The 15,524-nt window shown below is 50.9% G+C and overlaps 1 protein-coding gene across 3 annotated transcripts in view; it reads right to left on the bottom strand.

The window, feature by feature from the left end:
• Window positions 1-15,524, bottom strand: part of MLLT1 (MLLT1 super elongation complex subunit) — a 73,956-nt gene that overhangs the window by 55,725 nt on the left and 2,707 nt on the right. For all 3 annotated transcript variants that reach the window (XM_017528320.2, XM_017528321.2, XM_017528322.2), the window contains exon 2: window positions 8,520-8,700. In XM_017528320.2, the coding sequence (XP_017383809.1) occupies window positions 8,520-8,700 (181 nt within the window). The remainder of the gene's footprint in view (window positions 1-8,519; window positions 8,701-15,524) is intronic.

Genomic DNA, 15,524 nt, shown 5'->3' with positions numbered 1-15,524 from the left:
AAAAAAAAAAAAAAAAAAAAAAAAAAAAAAAAAAAAAAAAAAAAAAAAAAAAAAAAAAAAAAAAAAAACCCAGGAGTCAATGCCCTCAGATTCAAGGAGATTCAAGGAAATATATCCAACAAATAAAAATAAGATGCTACTAAAAGGAAAAATTATAGCCAGGAACCACAGGTCACACCCGAAATCCCAGGCACTCTGGGAGGCTGCGGTGGGAGGATCACTTGACACCAGGAGTTCAAGGACAGCCAGAAAAACATTCCCTACTAAAAATACAAAAAATTAGCTGGCCGTGGAGGTGCATACCTGTAACCCTAGCCACTCAGGAGGCTGAGGCACGAGAATCACTTGCACCCAGGAGGTGGAGGTTGCAGTGAGCCAAGAGGGCACCACTGCCCTCCAGCCTAGGTGACAGAGTGAAACTCAGTTTAAAAAAAAAAAAAAGGAAGAAATGAAATGAGCATCCCAGAAAGGGGGGAAAAAAGAGGAAATAAACAGACAGAAGGAAACTGTCAAAGAAATAGAAGGAAACTTGAAAACTGGTACTAGATAAGGATGCCCTCTCTCACCACTCCTATTCAACATAATTTTGGAAGTTCTAGCAGAGTAATCAGGCAAGAAAAAGAAACAAAGGGTATTCAATTAGGAAAAGAGGAAGTCAAGTTGTCTCTATTTGCAGACAACATGATTGTATATTTAGAAGACTCCATCGTCTCAGTCCAAAATCTCCTTAAGCTAATAAGCAACTCCAGCAAAGTCTCAGGCTACAAAATCAATGTGCAGGAATCAAAAGCATTCTTATATACCAATAACAGACAGAGAGCCAAATAATGAGCAAACTCCCATTTACAACTGCTATAAGGAGAATAAAATATCTAGGAATAAAACTAACAAAGGATGTGAAGGACCTCTTCAAGGAGAACTATAAACCACTGCTCACAGAAATAAGAGAGGACACAAACAGATGGAAAACATTCCACGCTCCTGGTTAGAAAGAATCAATATTGTGAAAATGGTCAAAGTAATTTACAGATTCAATGCTATCCCCATCAAGCTACCATTGATCTTCTTCACAGAACTGGAAAAAACCTCTTTAAACTTCATACGGAACCAAAAGAGAGCCCACGTAGCCACGACAATCCTAAGCAAAAAGAACAAAGCTGGAGGCATCACACTACCTGACTTCAAACTATACTACAAGGCTACAGTAATCAAAACAGCATGGTACTGGTACCAAAACAGAGATATAGACCAATGGAACAGAACAAAGGCCTCAGAAGTAATGACACACATCTACAATCATCTGATCTTTGACAAATGACAAAAAGAAGCAATGGGGAAAGGATTCCCTGTTTAATAAATGGTATTGGGAAAACTGGCTAGCCAAGTGCAGAAAGCTGAAACTGGACCCCTTCCTTACACCTTACACTAAAATTAACTCCAGATGGATTAAAGATTTAAACATAAGATTTAACACCATAAAAACCTTAGAACAAAACCTAGGCAAAACCATTCAGTACATAGGCACAGGCAAGGACTTCATGACTAAAATACCAAAAGCAATGGTAACAAAAGCCAAAATAGACAAATGGAATCTAACTAAACTTAAGAGTTTCTGCATCACAAAAGAAACAATCATTAGAGTGAACTGGCAACCAACAGAATGGGAAAAACTTTTTGCAATCTACCCATCTGACAAGGGGCTAATATGCAGAATCTACAAAGAACTAAAGCAGATTTACAAGAAAAAAAAAAAACATTCAAAAGTGGGCGAACGATATAAACAGACACTTTTCAAAACAAGATATTTATGAGGACGACAAACATATGAAAAAATGCTCATCATCACTGGTCATTAGAGAAATGCAAATCAAAACCACACAGCTACCATCTCATGCCAGTTAGAATGGCAATCATTAAAAAATCTGGAGACAACAGATGCTGGAGAGGATGTGGAGAAATAGGAACACTTTCACACTGTTGGTGGGAGTGTAAATTAGTTCAACCACTGTGGAAGACAGTGTGGCGATTCCTCAAGGATCTAGAAGCAGAAATTCCATTTGACCCAACAATCCCATTACTGGGTATATACCCAAAGGATTATAAATTGTTCTATTATAAAAACACATGTACAAGTATGTTCACTGCGGCACTGTTTACAATAGCAAAGACCTGGAACCAACCCAAATGCCCATCAATGATAGACTGGACCAAGAAAATGTGGCACATATACACCATGGAATACTATGCAGCCAGAAAAAAGGATGAGTTCATGTCCTCTGTAGGGACATGGATGGATCTGAAAACCATCATTCTCAGCAAACTGACACAAGAACAGAAAACCAAACACTGTATGTTCTCACTCATAGTCAGGTATTGAACAATGAGAACACACGGGCACAGAGAGGAGAACGTCACACACTGAGGTCTTTTGGGGGATGGGGGACTAGGGGAGGGACAGCGGGGGGATGGTGAGGTTGGGGGAATAACATTGGGAGAAATGCCTGATGTAGGTGACGGGGGGATGGAGACAGCAAACCACCATGGCATGTGTGTACCTATGCAACAATCCTGTAAGATGTGCACATGTACCCCAGAACTTAAAGCACAAAAAAAAAAAGAGAGAAATAAAATGAGCATCCCAGAAAGGAAAAAAAAAAAGAGGAAATAAACAGATGGAAGGAAACTGCCAAAGAAATAGAAGGAAACAGGCCGGGCACGGTGGCTCAAGCCTGTAATCCCAGCACTTTGGGAGGCCGAGGCGGGTGGATCATGAGGTCAAAAGATCGAGACCATCCTGGTCAACATGGTGAAACCCCGTCTCTACTAAAAATACAAAAAATCAGCTGGGCATGGTAGCGCGTGCCTGTAATCCCAGCTACTCAGGAGGCTGAGGCAGGAGAATTGCCTGAACCCAGGAGGCGGAGGTTGCGGTGAGCCGAGATCGCGCCATTGCACTCCAGCCTGGGTAACAAGAGCTAAACTCCGTCTCAAAAAAAAAAAAAAAGAAAAAGAAAGAAATAGAAGGAAACTTTCAGTGAACAGCAGTTAAAAAAAAAAAAACAACCATGATGTCATAAAGCAAACGTCCTAAAACCTTCCTAAATGTTTCCAGAGAAAAAAACAGGTCACATGTAATGGGATGAGGACCGAATGGCATCAGATTTTCCAGAAGATACTAACACAACACCTTCATAGCTCTAAGTGGTAGTATGCTCCCAAAACATTTTGGAGCAGAGAGTTCTGGATTTGGGATTTTTCAGACTTTGGAATATTCTACTGGTTCAGCATCCCTAACCCAAAAATCCAAAATCCAAAAGGCTCCAATGAGCATTTTCTGGGCATCACGTCAGCACTCAAAAAGTTTCAGATCTTGAACCTGGCACAGTAGCTCACGCCTGTAATCCCAGCATTATGGGAGGCTGAGGCAGGCAGATTTTAAGTCCAAGAGTTCAAGATCAACCTGGGCAACATGGTGAAATCCCATCTCCACAAAAAATATAAAAGTTAGCTGGGCATGGTGGCAGGCCAGTAGTTTCAGCTACTTGGGAGGCTGAGGCCAGAGGGAGGACTGCTTGAGCCCAAAGGCCAAGGCTGCAGTGAGCTGTGATCGTGCCACTGCACTCCAGCCTGGGTGGCAGAGCGGGATTCTGTCTCCAAAAACAAAAAGTTTCAGATTTCGGATTTTCAGATTAGGGATACTCAACCTGTAATTCCCAAACCAGAAAACTACACCCAACCAACCAACCATTCCACTGTGTGATGAGAATAACATGCTGGGACTCAGAGGGTTTACTGCCCACGTCTTTCTTAGGAAATTTTTTTTTTTTTTTTTTTTTTGAGATGGAGTCTTGCTCTGTTGCCCAGGCTGTAGTGCAATGGCGAGATCTTGGCTTACTGCAACCTCCATCTCCCAGGTTCAAGCGATTCTCCTGCCTCAGTCTCCCCAGTAGATAGATTAGCAGGCGCCTGCCACCAGGCCTGACTAATTTTTTGTAATTTTAGTAGAGACGATGTTTCACCATGTTGGTCAGACTGGTCTTTGAACTCCTTTTGGCCAGACTGGTCTTGAATGGGGGGAAAAAATGAAGGTCTGATAAAGACACAATGCAAAAAGCAGAAGTAAGGGGGTATTCCAAAAGCAACAGACTAAAAACGTGACCTCAGGTAATCCATCTGCCTCGGCCTTCTAAAGTGCTGGGATTATAGGCGTAAGCCACTGCGCCCGGCCAGAAATGTCTTAAGTAATTAGTCTCTTGGGATATTACTTGAGAAATTGCTCTACCTAAATGAGAAAATAAACCGAAAGATAACCCCCTCAGGAGAACAGGAGCAAAAAGGCACAGGGTGATGTCTAGAGAGATGGCTGGAGAAGAGTCGATTAGAGAAGACAGACACAGAGAACCGGCGTGAGACACTCAGAGGACTTTACAAAACAAAATAGCCAGAAAGCTAGGCAGGGCGGCTCACACCTGTAATCCCAGCTACTCCTGAAGCAGAGGCAGGACGACTGCTTGAGCCCAAGGAGTAGGAGTGCAGTCTGGGCAACACAGGAACACCCCATCTCTAAAATAATTTATTTTGAGACATAGTTTCGCTCTTGACGCCCAGGCTGAAGTACAGCTGTGTGATCTTGGCTCATTGCAACCTCCAGATTCCAGGGTTCAAGAGATTCTCCTGCCTGAGCTTCCTGAATAGCTGGGATTACAGATGCACACTACCACATCCAGCTATTTTTTTGTATTTTTAGTAGAGATGGGGTTTCACCACATTGGCCAGGGTGGTCTTGAACTCTCGACCTCAGGTGATCCACCCACCTTGGCCTCCCAAAGTGCTAGAATCATAGGCATGAGCCACCGGGCCCGGCCAAAGAATTTGTTGTTGTTTGTTTGTTTATTGAGAAGGAGTCTTGCTCTTGCCCAGGCTGAAGTACAGTGGCATGATCTCGGCTCACTGCAACCTCTGCCTCCCGGGTTCAAGCGATTCTCCTGCCTCCGCCTCCCAAGTTGCTGGGCCTACAGGTGCACACCACCATGCCCGGCAAATTTTTTGTATTTTTAGTAGAGATGAAGTTTCACCATGTTAGCCAGGATGGGCTCGATCTCCCGACCTCGTGATCCCCCTGTCTCGGCCTCTCAAACTGCTGGGATTACAGATGTAAGCCACCGTACCCAGGCCAAAGAATTTTTTTTTAATTCCACAGAATAAATAAAATGATCATGAGAATGGGGGGAAAATGAAGGTATGATAAAGACACAATGCAAAAAGGAGAAGGGGGTATTCCAAAAGCGACAGACTAAAATCGTGAAGCAAACTACAATAGGGCCAAATTTTAACCAAAAATGACCAAAAAGAACCCATCTGCCATGACTTTGAGGCTTCTTCCTGGAGGAGCCCAGAGTTGAGGACGCGGGGTGAATGAAGAAGTCCTGCCATCCCAACCAGCCTGACGGTGACAGCCAGCATCAAAGACGCCAATGCTGCCTACTGCCAGTTCCCAACTCTTACAGCCAATCTATGATCGGGGGGTGAAGGTCTCGGTCTTTGTCAACAACCATAACAATATTCAGTGTAGCCCCCAAAAGGAAAGGTACAACAGCGTCAAAAAAAGACGGGGTACTGGTGTGCAACTGGTGTGTGTCCTTGTCTTCCTCTGTGGAGAGTCAGAAGACGCTAACAAAAGCTGGCCAGGTACAAGGATCCATTAATTCATCAAATACTTTGAAAGCACCTACCTACGGTATCCCTGCAGGCACCGAGGATGTAGCAGCAAACAAAACTGACACAAACCTCTTCCTTGGGCTGGGGAGAGGGATGGACAAGGAAGTAACATGTACAAGATGTTAAGATGGTGCTAAGGAGAAAAGCAAAGCAGAAAAAAAGGCTAAGAAGCATATGGCTGAGTGGGTGTATTAGGCAAAGAAACTGCGATTGAGCCCAGGCAGCCAGAGGACTCCCTAAAAAGGGTGACGTGGGACTCTTCTGTGAAGGATCCCAAAGGTAAACAGGCTCACATCATCATTCAAATTCTTCAACGACGACCAACGCAAAAGCGAGTCACTGGACTATTAAAAACTTAGAGAAGACAGTGGGTAAAAGGGGTACTTTGGGATAAATTCTAATCCTCTATGCTGGTAAATCAGTAAGTATTGTTTACATTTGAAAAATCAAGAAAGCAGCAGCAGATTAGCTGGTATGAAAAAGACAGGCCAGAGAGGGCTAGGAAGCCAGCCCCTGGCAGAGGACTCAGGAGTGGGTAACAGCAACTTTGTATCTTACATGGTTCAGCTCTGTTTGCTTTGTTGATAATGTGGGCCGGGCTGATGTAAAAGATACTTTTTAAGTACCTCAAGTATCATTCCAGAGGCTGGAGTGCTCTAAGAGGTTCACTCCCTCTCTACAGTTTTATTCAATGCAACAGTCTGGGAGCTGGGAATTCACTTTCTGATACATCTGAAGGGGCTGCTGGCCACCTCCAGGCCCCACAGACAGACTGCACAAACAGGACTCAGCTACTTACTTCCAGGCTGCCTGCAAACTGACACTCAAGCCTGGCATGGTGGCATGAGCCTCCCAGGAGCTGAAGGCCAGCCTGGGCAACATCGAAAGTGAGACCCCATTTCTTTTGTTTTGTTTTCCTTTTTTGAGACGAGGTCTCGCTATGTTGCCCAGGCTGGAGTGCAGTGGCCATTCACAGGCACGATCCCACTACTGATCAGCACAGGAGTTCTGACCTCCTCCACTTCCGACCTGAACTGGTTCATCCCTCCTTAGGCAACCTGGTGGTCCCCCGCTCCTGGGAGAGACCTCATCTCTTTAAAAACATATAAAAACAAAACAACTAACCCTTGAGAGTGAGCCCCACTTACCACCCTATCTTCCAGGTGCTGTGTCAACATGGCGGGGAACAAAGGTGAAATAAACAGTCTCTAACCAGGGCCCAGCCCTGCGCTCGGGGTCAGAGAAAAGGGGCTGGGGGTGAAGGGACTGGTGAAGGAGAAACACAGTGGATGCCGCTGGAGAAAGGAAAGAGGGTCTGGTGCAGGAGGGAGCAGCCACGGCTTCTGCTCTGCCGACGTGGCGCAAAAGCCACAGGCGACACCTACGCAAACGGGCAATGGCTGGGCACCAATAAAAACAGGCTGCCCTGGCAGTGGCCGGACCCAGCCCACGGGCCAGCCTGCCTACCCTGCTATACACATAGGCAGCTGCCTGCCCCCTGAGCCCGTGCCCCCGTCTGCAGTAGAGGCTGCGGTGAGAACAAAAAGTGGTCCTGCACACGAAGGGCTGAGCAGGAAGTGCCTGGTAGATGGCATGTGTCCCCACAATTAGGAAGTGCTTTATAAATATGTGGCGCTGTCAGGAGCCTCCACTGCTGCCCTCTAAGAGGCTCAGAAAGGGAAGAAGGAAAAGGGGAGAAGGTGAAGACTCAGGAAAGGGGAAATGCAGAGGGAAGGGGAGCCGCAGGCTGAGGGAATCGCAGGCGGGCATCCCTGTGGAACAGCAAGTCTCTACTGCTGTCAACGCCCGTCACTTCCCCGCCAGGCTGTAAACCACTTACATGCTCAGGGCCAGGGTCCCAGGTCCCAGGTGCTGGGAACCTCTTGCTTCAAGCTGAGGACATCCACACTTGTGCACGGCGTACCTCCTGTGGTCCCTGGAGCTCCCGGGCCCCCCACTGTGCAGGGTAGAGGGGTCACCAGCCCAGGAAGGGCTCTCACCACCCTGGAGCACTTCACTACAGAAACTCCTTCATTCCTTTATCAACCCGTCACTGAAGAAGTATTTACTAAAGCCCCATGATATGCTGGGCCCCAGGGGGCTCAGCAGTAAGAAAAGCAGATGTGGCCCCAGCCCTGACGGAGCTTGGCAGACCATCCTGCACTCTCTGATTCCCCACCATGGCCTTCCCCTCGGGCTCACTTCCTCAGGGGGATGTCTCTGATTAGAAACTGGGTGAGTTTCCGCCTCTGCCCCATCACACTGCACCCCTCCAGGAAGGCCAGGACCCCCCACAGCACAGGTGGAGGAGCTGACAGAATACAATGACCGAGGCACACCTGCTTAACCAATGACAGCCTGAGACTTAAAGGAAGAAGGAAGACGGGAAGAGAAAAGACAGTGGGACACGAGCTCCTGCATGCTTGCTGCCCCAAATATTCAGAATTCTTAACATGGCACCCCCAATCAAACACAGGCCCGGTGGACATTCTGATCACTCACCAGCCAGGTGACTTCACCTTTCCCATCCGTGTACACCTGGCTGTGTTCCCTGGCTGCTTCTCAGAGCCCAGGTCTCAATAATAACACGACAGCCAGCCACCGCCTCCTTCAGTTTTTCCCACAACTAACTTAACAGCTGGAGGTGACACAGCTCCAATGCCCCCACGCTGAGGGGTGCAAGCTGGAACCTCATGGTTGGGGGGTTCCGCTGCTCCTGAGAGATGGGTGGAGCCTGACCGTGTGGGGAATGAAGCCAGATGGGTCAGAGCTGTGGGAATTCAGGGCTTGGGGCCACTCACCTCGTCTGGGCTTGGGGAAGCTGTCGTGCAGCCAGAAGACCACCTTCTCCACGAAGTGCTGGATTTCACATTGCTCGGGGCCGCGGACAAACACCATCCAGTCGTGAGTGAAGCCCTCCGTGGTGGGCTTCTTGCGCAGTTGGGCACGGTGCCCCAGCTCTAACCTCACCTGGACGGTGCACTGGAGGGAGAGAGAGTTGGGGACCGGGTCAGCACACGGCTCCAAGCAGGGGACTGTCCCCTCACCCACAGAGAACTTTCCATAGAGACCTGCAGCAGTGCGATACGCTCTCAACCCAGTGAGGAGTACACAGATGGCTTCCCAGCGCGCCAGCACCTTGCCGCGGACGCCCCGTGCCTTCTCCCCTCCATAGGCCCACGCAGTCCCCGCGTCTCCTCCCATCCTCCCTGTCATCCTCAATTCCACCCGCACAGCCTCCTCACTGGTCCCCAGCTCAGCCCAGCTCAATCCTGCCTCGGGGCTACAGCACTTGCCTAGGATGCTCTGCTCCTGTGCTTCCCACACTGGCACCTCTTGTCAATGGGCTCTCAGCCTGACTGTCCCTCTGCAGGGAAGCCTCCCCTGACCACCCGATCCAAAAGCATCTACCACCACCCCCACCACTGTTTATCACAGAGGTTGCTCTTCTGAGCACTTTCATTATCAAAAGTCATCTTACTGACGGCTGTCGGTGTCTCTACCACCTAAGCTTTCTGACTCCAGCATTTTCATTCCCACTCACGACCCCATCACAGCGCCTCCCGGAGGTCCCTCTCCTTCCCCTACGTCATCAGCTGCAACACTGGCTTTCAGTTTCAAAAGCAGAGTGGGCTGGTTCCCGAGGAGAAGGGAGAGGCCAACCTGCACCCCGCCGTCCCCCATCCCCCACACCCACCCACCCCGTGACTGGTCCCAGGTGGGCCTACAGCCTGGGCAGCCCAGCTCCCTCCACTGAGCACGTCACGTCTGACACTTTGCCCTGAAATACAAGGCAGCTCAGGCCAGTTCCACGCCACTGAACACAAAGCCGCATGCCTTCAAAGCACTCTTCATACCTAGGTTGGCCAAAACCACCAACAGAGAACCTACAGTTAACATCCACCCTGCTTTGTAAAAACTTCTCCAGACTTTTCATAGATACGGCTGGGACACCTACTATCAAATGCAAGAATGTTACAAAATAAAGCAGCAGCCAAGTGCACACTTGCTTCTAAGTGCTGGGATAGCCGGGAGCCAGCCAGACCGTGGCCTGAGGCCCACAGCCTCCCCTGGCAGAGCCACCCTCCCGGGCCCCAGACCAGACAGCTCCTAGCTGCGCCTTTCCACCCCATCACTCGGCGACTGGCCAGGTGTGTCCCAGTGGCTGTAATCCCTCCAGTACCTGTCCTTTCTCTGGCATTCCGAGGCCCCATTCAGACCCCCGCCACTTGGCTGACTGCCCCCTCCCCCTCCCTCCCTCTCCGTCCCCTCCCTCCGAGCTCTCAGTTGTCACGCAATGGAGCCAGGGCAGGCAGGTCTATCACCCCCACCCCTGCCCGCCATGTTAAAGCTTTCCACAGCTTATCACTCTCTCAAGAAGGAAGCCTAGCCCCATGCACATCTTCCACGGGAGTACTTCCTCAAGTCTGAGACACTTGTCTCTTTTCATATCCTAACCCTTTTGAAGTCAGAGTGCACCCTGCATGCACAGGCACACAGGTGCACACACACACATAGAAGCTGCTCCTGAGTTGGTGGCACTGTCTTGGTAACTCACAGTCCCAGAACTGAGGAAATGCAGGAAACACACAAATTCCAGCTCAACCCCACAGCCAGCCCCAGACACACTAGGAACGTCCACTCCTCTCTGCCTTCGTCTCTCCTAGTGCCGCAGCCTGGGTGCCCTAAGCTCATTTTAAAACTCTACTCATCCTGAGTCCCGGTTCACACGCCGCCCTCTTTCCAGGGCCCTTTCTGGCAGCCACGCTGGAGACCAACCCTGAGTCCCCACAGAAGCCTGTGGGAAACTCCACGGGAGCAACTTCATCCCACCCCACCCCTGCTCCGGCTCCTGGGTTGTTGATGGCAGCCCCCAGAGCCCCTGTGAATTCTGAGAGCAGGGACGACGTCTTGTTCATCCTCTTAGCCTCTACTTGAAACCACGGTACAGCAGGCCCAGACGATGCTGGATTAATTAAACCAGAGAGCCTCTCAGGTCAGGGAGTTCTGAATGGTGCTTTGGGAGAGGGCAGGGCCACAGTGGCAGATAAGGACAGGTTGGTTCCAAAGTGCCGAAGAACTGGCCAGAGAGGCTGAGGGCTCTGTGCGCACAGCAAGCCAGGCTAAGAAATGAGGCAGAGGCATGCAATTTATATTTGCCAACTTAAAAAGTAAATTAAAACATGTACGTGATACAGATACACAATTTTTATTTGTCAACTAAAAATTAATTTTTAAAAAGAAATGGGGCAGAGGGGATTCCCTTGGCTCAGGAGGATCGTCCCTCTGGAGTTTCCTGGGAGAAGAGGGCAGGGACTCCCTAGGGACCGAGCACACTGCAGGGGGCCCTGGGATCAGGCTGGAGTGTCCAGGTCAGACACAAAAGAAATAACCCGTTGTAAGTGGATGACAGAGTCAGGAAACGGTCTGAGTCAAAACCCCCTGGCCAACTGTGTACGGTCTGGGGTGCAGGAGGACAAGGGTGAACAGCAAACAAAAGGCAACTCAAGCCCATGAGGAGGAAACCAGGAGGAGTGGTTGGAAAGGTGTGAACACCCCAGGGGGAAGGAAATTCAGGCAACTCCAAGATCTGGGCAGCAAGGACATCGACATGGGAACAGAGTGGGGGTAGATGAAAGGTCAGGCGAACTCCTAAACCCCCGGTGCTGCGGATTTATGACTATCCCAGGTAAAAGTCCCACCACCAGACACGTGAAGTGAGGGCTGAGCTTCCGCACAGCAAATATACTCAGACCAGGCACGAGTGTTTATGTGAACAGCAATGCATTCCAACAGACCCAAAACAACACTGACATTAGCCCCAATCGGCTGTAACCACCCTCTATGCTTACACGAGTGGGCCTCTACCTTTTTCTCTAAGAAACAGGAAGGCAACCCCTGCCCCGCTGGGAGGGTTACAGGTGAAAAGGAAATATACATATATATCACGGTAACAGCCCCATGACTCGGGAGAATGCCCCTGCTTCTGTGGTGCTGGCTCACACACAATGACATCGTCTCCTCGGAAGCACTTATTCACTGACCCGGCCACTCAGACCTCGGCCGACTTCCCGGCATTTTTGATGACAGGGAGTTCCTACCCAGGGCACGCAGGCGGCAGAGCAGTTATTGTGAAAGAGTGAAAGACCGCCGTTCCACTGGAGAGGGGGAGGATGGAAGCACCAGAACTCCACCACAGTGGCCAAAGTAAACAGGAAGGTTCCAAGGCAGCCATGGGTAATCTTCGCAGCCGGCAGGCCGGGCCCAAAGCACTGCCCGGGCGACACTGATGCCCTGGGGGCTGGCGCCAACTTGAGCCTCAACACCCACGGTTTAGGGCACACCCCAGACTCGACCAGCAGATGTGAAGTTCCGGCGCCTGGCCTGCTGCACCCAGGGGACTGTGGAGAGCTGAGGGGGGCACTCCCCGGAATGGTGGGGCAACACAGAGCCTCTGCTGTCGTAGTGAAAAAGGAATCACGGATTCAGTAAGACACTCAAGCCACGTCAACGCGAGGCAACAAGCCGAGCCCCGGCCAACGCCTTTGACTTGTCAGGTCATGATAATTTATTAGAACAGCTAAGGCAATTCCATAGCCAAGGGTAACCGCCCCCTTCCCCCACGCCACCTGGACTCTTTCCCTGGCCATTAGGACCAAAGAATTGAAGCTAATCAATTAGCTCTCTCTCTAGGAAGGGTGCCTGGCTGCAGAGGCTAACTGACAGGCTCTCCAGAATGTCCCAGAATGAATGTATCTGATTGGTCAGTAGCTCGCCCCAGCTTTATCTCAGCAAGTTCCTTGAAGGCACCAGGAACGCCAGCTGCTGGGAGGCCACTTTTTGGAACCACTGGAAACAACCCGGGGGACTTTGGTCTCAGGACTCCCACTTCCCTGAACCTCTGGGATCACCCTAACACCCACTTCCCAACAAAAACCCAGAACAAAGGGGAACCTTCCAGGACGGTCCCGCAAAGAGCTGTCCATCTCACTTCTGGAAAATCATCCGAAAGACAGCGGACAGAGGGATGGGCACAAGTGCTCCGAGGGCCATCTGGGGACAGTTAGGTTTGGGCAGAGGGCCTCAGCTGGGACACTGCCCTCTCTCCAGGCCAGCTGGCAGAGGGGACTTGGAACCAAAGGGCCCAAATCCCAAATTGGGCAAATGGGGCAAAGTAGGCAAACAGCCCCTTGAGGGCAGCTTCCCGGGGGCTGTCTCGATGCCACGTGCACATCTCCCCAGGTGTGGGCTACAGCAGCCCTCGCCTGGCAGAGCCCCAAGCCAGCCTGGTTCCAACAGCTCCGCACAACTCCAAACCCTTCCTTCAGCCAACGCATCCCACTTCCTGCAAGCCCTGCACTACGCCTGGGCCCCAGAAGGCAGGTCTTTAACAGCCGGTTTATCTGAAGGCTTCCTCTGGTTTTCTGGTGGGAATTCTTCTCAATAGATGCCCTTCCTCTGAGAACCTGCACTTCACCAAGTGGTGTAATTACACCTGGAGTTCAGCTACTTCATCTAATTCCCTCGGAGGCAATGATCCCCTTCCTTCCCAGGAGAGGAGAGCATTGAGGAGTCTTCCCCCTTCAGCCTAAATTGATTTTGAGGTCCTCCTGGGCTGAGCATGGGAACAGGTGGCGGGGCTTGGGTGATCCCACGGAGTGACGGCAACATGAGACCCAACAGAACACTCTGCAGAAACTTCTCCCGCCAGGCCCAGTGGGAGCCCTCAGTGGCAACACCGAATGAGAAGGTAAGAGAGACAGGGCAAGATGAGTGCCCCTCTGTGACAGTCCTCTGAAGTGGAGAGCTGCTCACCCAGAGGACAGGGGCCTCTCAGTGACAGCTACATGGGGCCCTGGCCCCCTAACTGCTGAGACACTGGGACAGGAGGCCAGCACCTCCACCCCTCTTCTGGCTCCATCTGTCCTGGTCCTTCTGACCCAAGGCACAATGACTAAGCATTGAGAAGGCACTCAATGAATTTCTCTCTGGAAGCTCTCTAAGAAAGGTAATTTGTACCTGGAAATGCAAGTTCCCCTTTATAGGGTCTACAGGTTCCTGGTAAGACCGACTGTCTGACCAGGCTGTCAGAGGAGGCCTGGGACAGAGTATTTACGAATCAGGTGCTCACAGATGTGTAGACAGAGTACCAGGTATCTCCCAGGTTCTCCAGGGGGTGGGGGAGCAGACTTGGGGGATGTTTTGAATGTGCACAACCCCAATAAAGGTATCTGTCACCAGACCAGGTGGGCCTGGCTGCAAAGGGACTAATTCCTAGCTACCTGGATTTAACCAGCACCTGGCAAAGCTGAGTGCAAAACCTCCCTTCACGAACCACAGGGGCATAAAGGGAAACAGGACCCTGGTCCCTGCCCTCAAGTGCCTCGCAGTATAATCACTTTAGGACAAAAAAACGGCAGGTCAGTTTTCTAGGCAGCAGCTTCAGAGGTGGGAGCAGGCGGGAAATCTGTCACACCGAAGCCAGCGACCTAGGTAATTCAGAGCTTTCCAGGCAGGCTGGGGGAAGGCGCCGAGCTGCAGAAGGAAGAATCTACCCAGCCTTGCCTGCTGGTAGGACTGCCTGAGCCTGCATTTATTTCCGCATCTGTAAAATGGGCCCCTGGCAGCAGAAACAAACTTTCCCTGCTGAAGAACGTCATTGCGAGGCAGCCACTCTCAAATCCAAACCCACGAGAGCATCTGCAGGACCAGCAAGCAGCAATTCCAGTGTGGGGGCACTCCCCGGTCCTTGTGAAGAACGTGACTGCCCAGATGCTGACACCACCTCCCAGCTCCCTAGGCAGCCCCGGTCCCCGTGACCTGCTCCCAGGCCCTTTCCCAATCTCTTCGGCATATGCTCAGCCTTATCCTTGTCACGTCCCAGTCCCCTCCCCCGGCCCCAGCCCAGGAAACAAACCACACTCCTTCCAGACATAACCCTTAAGTGAGCGGGGAACTCGCTCATCCCCCTGCCAAAAACAATACAAATACCACAGACAACACCAGCACAGACTTGGGGCGGGCGGGAGGGAATCAAAGTGTGGGTTTGGGTTGGGGCAAAGAGAACCAGAAAGGCGTTTTCCTGGCCACGCGGAAAAGATGTCAACGCTGAGAAGCTGGGAGCCCGGAACACAGTGAGAAATCCCGCTTCTTTGTTGGGGGGTCTGAAAGTCCTAGGGGAAAACAGGAGGGCAAAAAGAGAATCAGGGCCTCTCCAAGCCAGCAACTGGGTGGAAAGCCGCGCTGCTTCCCACTGTATGAGGCACTAGCAGGTTTGCGGTGTCTGCGGGCCCAGGAGGAGTGGGGGCCTGGGTTCTGCCGGATGCGAAGCGTTTTCCCTGTGTCAAGAGTCCCAAGAGTCCCGCAGGGACTATATTGCTAACTCACCTACTTAGGTAAAAGACACCATTCTTTCCAGTTTCCCCAGGGGCCTCCAGTTCTGTGAGGAAGGGACAGAGCCCTTGGGCCTCTCTCAAATTAGCATGAATACTCTACTGGGGAAGCAGAATCAGCCTTTGGGTCCAAAACTTCCCTCTGGGAGCAGTTTCCCTTGCAAACACTTGTGAAGGAGGGAGACCATCACCATCGATAGAACTTCCTGCGACCATGGAGATGTGTCTGCCCTGCCCGCCACAGCGGTGAGTAGCTCAGCAATGGTGGTGACTGAGCGCTTTTAAAATGTGACTGGTGGGCCGGGCGCGGTGGCTCACGCCTGTAATCCCAGCACTTTGGGAGGCCGAGGCGGGTGGATCACGAGGTCAAGAGATTGAGACCATCCTGGTCAACATGGTGAAACCCCGTCTCTA

The sequence above is a fragment of the Cebus imitator genome, unplaced genomic scaffold (assembly GCF_001604975.1).
Source record: "Cebus imitator isolate Cc_AM_T3 unplaced genomic scaffold, Cebus_imitator-1.0 Scaffold53, whole genome shotgun sequence".
In the NCBI taxonomy this organism is placed as follows: Eukaryota; Metazoa; Chordata; class Mammalia; order Primates; family Cebidae; genus Cebus; species Cebus imitator.
The sequence above is the reverse complement of the archived record's forward strand: the minus strand, read 5'-3'. Positions and strand labels throughout refer to the sequence as shown.